This window comes from Spinacia oleracea, chromosome 1 (assembly GCF_020520425.1).
Source record: "Spinacia oleracea cultivar Varoflay chromosome 1, BTI_SOV_V1, whole genome shotgun sequence".
Taxonomy (NCBI): Eukaryota; Viridiplantae; Streptophyta; class Magnoliopsida; order Caryophyllales; family Amaranthaceae; genus Spinacia; species Spinacia oleracea.
This window is the reverse complement of record NC_079487.1, coordinates 125,090,923-125,101,460: the sequence shown is the minus strand read 5'-3', so window position 1 is coordinate 125,101,460 and position 10,538 is coordinate 125,090,923. Positions and strand designations below refer to the sequence as shown.

Here is a 10,538-nt window from a genome sequence, read left to right as displayed (position 1 = left end):
GCAAGGCACCAAAATGGCAGCCAAACTTTATACTTAAAAAACTACTCACATTAATTTTGCCTTTTTTACAAGAAACACCAAACTTACATTCGGTGGAACTCTGTTCTCTCTCTCATCACTGTTACAGAAAGGAGCACAATCTAGAGGGAGAAAATCATGGGAAAAGAAGAAGGCCTGAAATTAGACAAATGGGGTTATCAAGTAAAAACTTCTTCTGATCACTGCATTTCTGCCATTAACGACTTCTATCACCAGGTTTTCTCCTCTTTCTCTTTCTCTATCTCTTATTTGTTGTTGTAAAAAAGGCCCAGTAGGGAAAATGATGTAGACGGAATTCGATCATGTATGGTAAATAGATTTTTGATGTGATAGTGTTAATTGATCAATTGAGTTTTGTATAATTTAATTGAAGGTGTTGAATTATGGGAGAAAGAGGTCAATCATATTGGAGGCACCAGTTCACGATGGAAGTTGTGTTTTGGGCAATACATTAGCTGCTTATTTCTCCTGTTCTACTCACCCTGCTGAAGCTCGTTCCTTTCTTCAATCTGCCAAGTCTCACTATGTAATTTTTTTATAAAAAACCCCCCTTTTCTTTTGTAATTAATTAATTGTTAATAGTTGGGTTTTTTTCTTCTAATTATGTTATTAGGGTTTTTGATGCAGGATGAAGCAACAGATTATGAGAAAGCAGTGTTTGATTCTGTTTCTTGTTTGGTTTCTGAAGAAAGGGATGATGATGATGCTCTTGAGTTGCATTTTAAGGTTCTGATTTTATGTACTGATTTTTGGGAAATTTGTGTTTATGAAGTTACTTTGTTTAACTATTGATCATGTTCTGCATATGGTTTTGTTTGAATGAAGTTAGTATTATCGTTTCAGCGTATTTTCGAGTGATACTATGAATTGTGAGATTGTAGTGTTATTTGTCAGGATTCATTAGTTGGGGGCAATAACTAACTCAGGGAAAAGGAAAAACATTGTTAATTGTGAATGGTATTTCGGATTATCTATTATGTTAACACCAATGTTGATGTAGTATGCCTTTTGCAGACGATTAACATATGTTTTTTGTGTGATTAATTGGATTGATTTCGTCCCTGTGCAACAAAATCTGCTGGTTTGGATTGTGCATCAGTGTTTCTAAACTGTACAGTTTTAGAGAGTTTGATCAACTTTTGTTCTGTGTTGATTTGTCGAGTTATTCAAGTGAGTTCGCATAGCAATGTGTGATACCGTTGTAGAAATGCGTATTTAGGTTGGATTTATAAGTACGAGTTATGAAAAGCATAGCGCATCACATCTTTGGAATGACTACACAGTACAGTAGAATTTGATACTCTGAGCTGCAGGCCCGACTGAAATTTCTCACCATTTGATCACTTGAAGAGATCTGAGCAAGAGTTCCAAATTCCTAAACTCAACTTGTACTATTTGATAGCATAAACCTTCTTCAGAATTATGTTTTACGTAAGACTCCTATGGCTAAGTTTTGTCTTTGCATATTTTTTATTGACAGTTATTAAGAGATTTTCCAAGGGACCTAGTCTCCTTGAAGCGGGCTCAAATACTTTGCTTCTACATGGGGAAGCCTTATCCTTCTCTTGATCTAGTGCAGCAGGTTCTCTTTTCAACTAAAACTAATATGAATTACTCCGTACATTAGTCTCTATAGTGCTTATGATTAAGCATAACACTGGATTACTCTACTTGTATTTATGGACCTGTTATTGACTTCAGAGCTTCACTACCAATGTTGTTGATCTACTTAATTAGGTACTACCTGAGAATGAAGAAGAAGCTTACATTCATGGCATGCTTTCTTTTCCCCTATTGGAGCTTGGACGCATGGAGGACGCGGAAAGAGCTGCAAGAAAGGCACTTGAGATCAACAACCAAGATGTTTGGGCACAACATTGCGTGAGTCAAACTTTTGAGCGCCTTCTTTAAAGTTCCTTCACTTCAGTATGTCATATGCACTTGACTCTTAAATCATTTTCCATTTTTCTGTTGGTACTTATTCTGTTGGGACTAAGTTGTTGGAAATATAAGTGAAATCAGGTGAATAGAACGCACCCTTAGTATATGAGGCACCCCCAATTTGCATCTGTGCCAAATATGATATGTTGTTAGATAAGTTTTTGTGTTTTGTGTGTGTATCATGTTGTTGGACCATCAGTTAACACATATTCTGTGAATGCAGTTGTGTCATGTTCTTCAATATGAATGTCGTTTCGCTGAAGCTGTACAGTTCATGGAAGATTGCTCGCCTTCTTGGAGTTCTTGTTCTTCATTTATGTATGCATTTTGTTATGGTGTATCTGATGTTACTACACACACCTGTTTTATCAAATTAAGTAACTTTTCCCTCGTCATCCTGTGCTAAGGATAAGTACGTAATTGCACCTCAGGTACACACATAATTGGTGGCATGTTGCTCTTTCTTACTTGGAAGGTCATTCTCCTGTTGTAAAGGTCTTGGATGTGTATGACAATTGTATCATGAAGGAACTTGATAGACCTGATGCCACACGCTCAGAGGTTTAATCATCTACCCTTATGTTACATTATACATTTATTGAATTTATGTACTTCGTATTACAATTTTTTATTTTATTTCTTTATTTCAGGTCTATTTAAATGCACTAGGATTGTTGTTGAGATTACATATACGAGGTGAAATAAGTTACTTTGAGGATCGTTTGAAGAATTTAGCTCAACTTTTGACTGATAAAGTGAGTAAAGTGCTCCATTATCTGCAGTGTTTGTTCAAAATTTTCTACAGCTATGAAATATCCAGAAAGAGAAGTGCAGTAACTAATGCTTGAATTTTCTTGGTTTTGTTAGGCCCTTTGGTACCTGGAATGGCAGCTTGATTTGTTCATACTATGGGCCTTAACAAGTACTGACAAGATTCCTGCAGCGCAAGAGTTACTTGAAGGCTTGAAACTCAGGTCTGAATTGTGGAAGTTTTCTCCTTACCTTCATGCATTGTTTTGAATCAATCAAAATAGACTTGAGATTAGATTTCAATATGAAATGATTTTGTGACATGATTTCTTCATGTAGAGTATCAAATCTGAACGATAAGAAGCGGAAGCAAATGCAAAGGGGACTCTCTGTATGTTCACTCCTACTTTGTAGTTTTGTCATAATTTACACATCCAACAAAATTGAGAGACTTTGATTTGATGCTTTACTTTTGTTGTTAAATTGGATTATTATTCATTTCCTCTACTGTTCATCAGCTTGCAGAAGCTTTATATGAGTATGGTAGAGGTAATGACGAACATGCTCTACAGCTCCTGGGTTCAGATTTTGATGTTTGTGATTATAAGGTATTTTGCAACCTATTATTCAACCCCGGTCCATCCATTCAGAACGTTTCACCATATCACTTCAAGGCCCGGGAAATAATTTTGTTATAATTTTGTTAACGTTAGTACTAAATGCTACAGTATTGAATTCATACTTCTAAAATGGAATTATGTCTCGTGTCTCCTAGGCAATAGGCGCATCCGATGAGCAACTCGATGTGTTCAATGAAGTTTGGTATAGCTTGCTACTGAATACCGGACAAGCAGCAAAAGGTTTGACTTCAGTGCAGAGAGAGTTTGACATTTTTTCAAGATGTTATTGACTTGTTGCCTTCTATTTTTTATGATGTAGTGATAGAGATCATTGAGAAACGGCTTAACACGAGGGATGGCGTGCCCTTTTTATGGCGTTTATTGGTATGGGTATCTATTTTCCATCCAATTTTTTTGTACTTGAAACGAGTTGCACAATTTGAAACTGTGTAATAATTGAATTTCAGGAAAAAGGTTACTTGATGATGGGCAGGGAGGAAGCTGTGGGAGCAGCTGAGAAGGCAAACCATTTGGAGAGTACCTATTTTCAGTAGCTGCGTCGCCTGTATGTATGTATGTATGTATCATGTATGTATGTATGTATGTATGTATGTACTCGTATGTATTTGAGTAAATGAGGGGAAGCAACCCCATAATAGGATGCATAGAGGTATTAGTGTGATATGAAGTAGTGGATAAACTGGTTTAAGGAAACAAATAAAACCGAACAAGCCGGCTTAGGTGATTAAGGGTGAACAATTAACATCGTTGTTGCACCAATGATCCATACAATGCTTTGATCATCTTCTTTGTGATTAAGGCTTAGTGATTGTTCTACTCGTTTTGTGTACTCCATATAAAGGAACTCATTGAGGCCTTTAATGGAGTTCTACCGAGTATTCAACTGTGACAAGATCGTGGATGGTGGTGATTTTGTTTCAGTTCCAGTTTCAGTTTCCCGCCGATAAAAGAACCAATATAGTTTCAACATATGATGAAGACGAGGTTAGAAAGGCAAAAGGATGGTTGTGCTTAAGTGATTAATTATGTGCTTTTTTGGTCAATCCACTTGAAAGTGACAAATTTAGATACAAACTTTCCTTTCATGATATCAAATACATTTCAATGGACAATGGGTGATAATGATGATGTAATATAATAAAAAGAGACATCATACCAATATCCAACCTAATTATCCCATCATAATTCACTTAGATTCATCATACCAAAAAAAAAGTAAGTACTAGTACTAGTACTAGTATTAGTATTAGTGTATTACACAGCCAACCATGCTCCGATCTCATTCTTCGGCCGCCGCAGGGACCACCACGGCGTTTGAATTAGACACTCTAACCCTGCGGATACGGCTCCATATACGCCGCAACTCCGCCACAACCTCCCGTGCATCAGGCCGGTCATCCTTATCAGCCGCCACACACTGGAACGCTAGCTCAGCAACCGCGGCAACGCTCTCGGTCACGGCGGGGCCCTCGGCCGCCAATGTGGGGTCGACTACTTGCTCCAACAATCCAATTTGGATCCTTGCTACTACCATATCCACCAACCCCACCTCCCTTTTTTCTCTTCTTTGGTCTACCGCTTTCAACCCGGTTATCATTTCTAAAAGCACCACCCCAAAACTAAACACATCACTCTTTTCGGTTAACCGGAATGATTTATGGTAATCCGGGTCTAAGTAACCTGGAGTCCCTTGCGGCCCAGTCCACACACAACCGGAAGATGAACCGGCTAGTTCCCCAGATAGATTCTTTTCTGCGCAAACCAACAACCTAGATAAACCGAAATCCCCAACCCGAACCCGCATATACTGATCAACAAAAATATTAGTAGCAGTTATGTCGCGATGAACCACCGGCGGTTGAACTGTAAAATGTAGGTATTCAACCGCCATCGCAATCTGCAATGCAATATCAACCCGAGTAGTCCAACTCAATGAACCCGAAAACTTCCGATTCGGGCCGTGTAAATGGTCAGCTAAAGTCCCATTTGGGATATAATCATACACCAATAACAACCCCCGTGGGTCACTACAATACCCATGAAGTTTAACCAAATTCGGGTGCTCAATTGATGACAATATCAAAATCTCATTACAAAACGACTTCGATGAGACAACTTTCCCACCATGGCGATGCAAATACTTCACCGCCACCGTCCGGCCGTCGAGAAGTTTCCCTAAAAAAACCGAACCAAACCCCCCATCCCCAATCTTTCTATTCGGGTCGAACCCGTTCGTCGAAGATTCCAGCTCCTCATAGGTGAAAACCGGCGGAAGGAGCGAGGCGGAGCGGTGGTTCTGAAGGAAAAGAGTCGTCGGATCCTCCAAGTTGGTCGTGCCATTACCGCCAAAACGCCCGTTTCGAAACGCGAATATTGAAACCCCAATAAAACATAACAAACAGAGAATAACAAACATGGAAGCAAACTCCGCAATATGCTTCTTGTGATGGAACCATAAGGACGGTGGAGGGAAGATAATCTGATGATGCAAACACAGAAACGGTTTATTCGGGTCAGATGAATTAAACCCGCAAACCCCATTTTTATCCGAGCGGCATTCAACACATTTTGAAAAGAATTCGCCATTGTTTCTTTCAAACTCTACTTCAATCCCATATTTCAGGATCTTATCAAGGAATCCCAGAACATCGCTCTGACAGCCTTGTTCAGATACGGACCGAGAAGACGGTCCGCAATCGTTGCGAAGCAAACGCAGCGGGTGTCGCACGAGGGAGCAATGCCATGGGCAGAGGGTACAGTTAGGTAAAGAGAGTGTTGAAGGAGGGCAGGGTTTGAGGAGAGAGAGTCGCGAACAGGAAGAACCAGAGAATTTGAAAGGGGTGTTATTGAGATTAATAGGGTGATGAGGGATTGAGGAGAGAGAAGGACAGATTTCTGGGTTTGATTCCGATTTTGATTTTGAGGAGATAGAAAGTGGGGAGAGGAGGAGGGAGGAGGAGGAAGAGTCATAGCGGAGAAGAGAAAAAGTGAGGTTGTTGATTTTAAGTAAAGAGGCGGTGGGAGTACAGTGGAGCTGGAAGGCAGGGTGGCCGCAGCCTGGGATGGTAGAAAACGGGTAGGGTGGTGGAGTGGTGTTGAACGGTGGACAGAGTGGTTGTTGTGCGGCGGAGCAGATGTGGTGGCCGGCTGCGGGCAATAATAAGTGAAGTAATGAAACTATGACAAAGAAGAGGAGAATGGAAGGCATGGTAGTTTTAGAATGTGGTCATGAATGTTGAAGATCTGATCTAAGTAGAGGAGAGAGAGAGAGCGTGTGTCTGTGTGTGTGACGCTTACAGAATTTACAGGAGTTGTTTGTTTTTAGAGAGAGAATGGGCGAATGAGGAGAGAGAAAGGGGGATGCTCACGTGAAGGGGAAGGACACAGATGTTGAAATCATATTTTTTTTCTTTTTCTTTTTCTTTTTCTTTAGAGTACTTTTTATTTTGATTGTGTAGTCTTTGTTTGTTGTGTTGGACTTTTGTTTAAGTTTCCCTAGAAATTAAGGTACCCTCGAGTTTGGTGATTGTGAAGTTAGAGTTCGTGAATCGTGAGGGGTTGATGGGTGGAGTGTTAAAGGAGTTACAGGTTCTAACTGGGTCGTGAACTAATTAAGTTTAACACAGTTTCGTGATTTGATTATAATTGTACTAAATTTAACAAAAACTCGAATGAGCTCGAATGTTTACGTGACTACTGATTACAGAGTAAGAGTATTTGTTAATGATTTGTTAAATCGTATTTTCTCCGTCCCGGAATACTTGATTTGTTTTTCTTATCGGACCGTCCCTTAATACTTGACATGTTTCTTAAAATGGAAATAATCTAATAATGTTATATTATTTCTCACTCCACCCCTATTAACCCACCTACCCCCTACTTCATTCAAAGAATAATTAAAAATTCAACCCCTACTCTCCCCCAACCCCATCCCTTTACACATTTCCCACTAACTACATTAAAATAATATCCCACTATCAACTAGTACTACCTATTAAATTAAATAAGTCAATTTAAGTCCCTTAAACTCTGTGCCGATCAAACCGGGTCGAGTATTCCGGGACGGAGGGAGTAGTGAACTATGGAATAATATCTAAACAAATAGGAAACCTGTTAATCATTTAGCCTACTTGCTTTTAATTTGCCCAATTATAAAAAAGAAAATAAATAAAAATATCTGGGTAATCTTTAATGGAGAGAGGGAGTATAAAATTGGAATTTGTGAGGTCCTAATTATAGGGTGGTAATGACTAATGAATCTAACTACTCGTGAAGTAATTAAATTCACTGTAATATTTGTGATCCAGAATCACTATTTCGTATTTTATCATTTGATTGTTTATACTCGTGTGTACAAAAGTATTGTGGTAATTTATTTAAGTCAGGACTATAAACATTCTCGAAGACTAAATAGGTATTATCTTAACAAAAACTATGAAGATTTAAGTTAACAAAATATGTAGTACGTCTTTTATATAAAGAATTTAGGTTTCACAAATGAACATTGCGAAAGTTATAGTGAGATAGTCTAATGATTGCTCTTAATAGTGGGTTGTTACACGAGCTCATACTATAAGGTAAGCTTGTCAAAAAGGGAGGAAGAAAATGAGTTAATATCGCACCAAACATTTGCTTTATTGACAATTGGGTAGTTAATTTAAAATTATTTTGAGGAATTGGATTCCCATTTCCATTACACTTCACAGTTCACACCCATATGTTTTACATGGTTGTTAATTTTATTATGGAAATGTCTCCCTAGTCCCTACTATTAGTGGGAATGCAATATCAACATTAATTTGTAAGATTTTTAGTCACAACATAACCCCTCCAAGGGTCCAACACTCCAACCCCATTTATACTTGCCCTTGCCCCCAAGAAAGGTATTGTTTAACCATCATGAATATTCATGATGATCCAAATACTAAAGCTTGGGTCCACATTTAGGGTGTTGTAACTTGTAACTTTGTAAGTGTGACTATCATTATCGGGTCTATGGGCTACTCTTACTTCGTAATTTCGTATGGTACATGCGTACATCTATCAAAATATGGGGAAATTATGTATGAACTACAAAATGCAAGTTGTTCTACATGACTACATTAGAAAAATTGTGTATGAACTAGAAAATGCAAGTTGCTCTATATATTGGAGAACTCTTGTTCCAATATCCTTTATTTTTTGGATGCTTTTTTTTTGTGTCGTCTGTATCGTATTTGTACTCGTATCTGTTTATGTTTTGTGCAACCTAACGTAAATTTACATTTCTTTTGCTCCAATGTTTTAACTTAAGGTCTAACTTGTAATTTACTTAAAATTTGTAGCGCATAGCTGAACCGTAGGAGCAAAAGAAACAAATTCGCTCATCAAAGCTAATTTACTTGGCTATTTAGTAAAATCCATAAAACTTCTTCTAATGATACACTATGATAGATTGAAAGTAGTACTTTCATTTATTAAAAGCCCACAATAATGTTAATGAAGCCCAAATAACATAAAATGGCTCCAAACGTTTGAACTAGTGGCCCAACACAATGATTTTCACAAAAAAATATTTGAAAATGTGAATAAGCCTAGGTTTCAAAAGTTCGGGTCACGAAATCTGAAAAAGCAAAAGATTATTTCTCAAACTTTTTTAAGTGCTCTACTTGGGGGTTTGTTTTTTCGCATATCTATATCAACTAAAAGATAAATAGCTAAAAGACAAAAAAAGAAGTACCATTCATGTAAAAAAATACAATTCTATAAAAAAAAAGTATCATTCTGTAAAAAAAGTATTCCCTGCGTTCCGGAATACTCGACCCGGTTTGACCGGCACAGAGTTTAAGGGACTTGAATTGACTTATTTAATTTAATAGGTAGTAGTTGATAGTGGGGTATTATTTTAATGTAGTTAGTGGGAGGTGGGTTAAGAGGTGGGGTTGGGGGAGAGTAGGGGTTGAATTTTTAATTATTTTTTGTATGGAGTAGGGGGTAGGTGGGTTAATAGGGGTGGAGTGAGAAATAATATAATGTTGTTAGAATATTTCCATTTTTAGAAACAGGTCAAGTATTAAGGGACGACCCGATAAGGAAAACATGTCAAGTATTCCGAGACGGAGGGAGTACTATTTGTGTTTAGAAAAGTATCATTTAATTATTTTTTTGTCCTTTTTCCTATTTTGTCTTTTGTGATATATATTTCCCCATACATATCTGATATGTATTTGTACTTCCTCCTCTACTTGGATAGAAAATGGGAACGAGGTCACAAAAGTGAAAAAAAAAAAAAGTTAAACCATTAACGTTGGTTAATCTCTTTGAAAATGTTTTACTATAAATTTTGTCATCATCACCTTAAAAAAAATAAGTTATAGTTTTAATAAGTTCAGATAACTTGCAATCAGGTTTTATCAGGTCAATAAATTACAATTCAATCTTATAAGCCGACTATTTTGCAATTAGGATTTATTAGGTCCAATAAATTTCAATCAGGTTTTGTTGAATCAATTAAGTTTTAATCAATTTCAATAAGTTCAGGTTTTAAAACACACAAATTAACCATTGTTAGTTGATTCACTTTGACGCCAATCGATACTTTATCCTTAATTATTTATGGACCACGGTTTAACAACAAACCTCCACCAATCGTATACCAATAGGTAAATGTTAAATATATTGACGGTATACCGAGCGTTTATCTTACTTTACCGACCGTTCTAAGCAATTGCTACAAACAAGGATTCGTGATATTATATGGTGGTATGATATGATATGATATGATATTATATGATATGATATGGTGATTCACTCCTTAATCCTTATTTTTAGTTTCACAGTGTTAATAATAATAACAGGTGGTATACATTTTATTTGTACAACTAAAATTCCTATGCTGGATTCGTCGCATTTGTAGTACTATTAATTAAGTGAATATACTCCATATTAACGTTGATTAAAATACTCCTAATCAGGACATATATTATACCATTTCGTTATAATTTTACCCTTCCCCAATAATTAACTTCTCTAATAAGTAAATAAAGAGCAATCAATTTCTCATTAAATCAAAATGAATTGAATTTGTTTTGTAGCAATAATTGGACCATCTCGAAACATTGGACCAAAATATTAACATAAATTAGGAAATTACCATGATCCAACCTCGAAGTTTCAAGTCAAATTATA

At 37.0% G+C, this 10,538-nt stretch overlaps 2 protein-coding genes across 3 annotated transcripts; one reads left to right on the top strand and one right to left on the bottom strand.

Moving 5' to 3' along the window:
- LOC110784511 (uncharacterized) lies at positions 1-4,126 on the top strand. Of its 2 annotated transcripts, XM_021988975.2 has the most exons (14): positions 1-255; positions 413-565; positions 667-765; positions 1,520-1,621; positions 1,777-1,920; positions 2,204-2,298; positions 2,412-2,541; positions 2,631-2,735; positions 2,848-2,954; positions 3,070-3,121; positions 3,249-3,338; positions 3,506-3,590; positions 3,670-3,734; positions 3,818-4,126. In XM_021988975.2, the coding sequence occupies exons 1-14, from the start codon at positions 157-159 to the stop codon at positions 3,902-3,904; spliced, it is 1,413 nt and encodes a 470-aa protein (XP_021844667.1). In that variant the 5' UTR covers positions 1-156; the 3' UTR covers positions 3,905-4,126. The 2 variants fall into 2 exon arrangements, with proteins under 2 accessions (XP_021844667.1, XP_021844669.1); XM_021988977.2 differs by lacking the exon at positions 1-255 and having other exon boundaries at positions 426-565; positions 653-765.
- A 307-nt stretch (positions 4,127-4,433) lies between these two features.
- LOC110784510 (LEAF RUST 10 DISEASE-RESISTANCE LOCUS RECEPTOR-LIKE PROTEIN KINASE-like 1.5) lies at positions 4,434-6,910 on the bottom strand. The gene has a single exon (XM_021988974.2). The coding sequence runs from the start codon at positions 6,577-6,579 to the stop codon at positions 4,651-4,653; it is 1,929 nt and encodes a 642-aa protein (XP_021844666.2). The 5' UTR covers positions 6,580-6,910; the 3' UTR covers positions 4,434-4,650.
- Between the last annotated feature and the right edge of the window lie 3,628 nt (positions 6,911-10,538).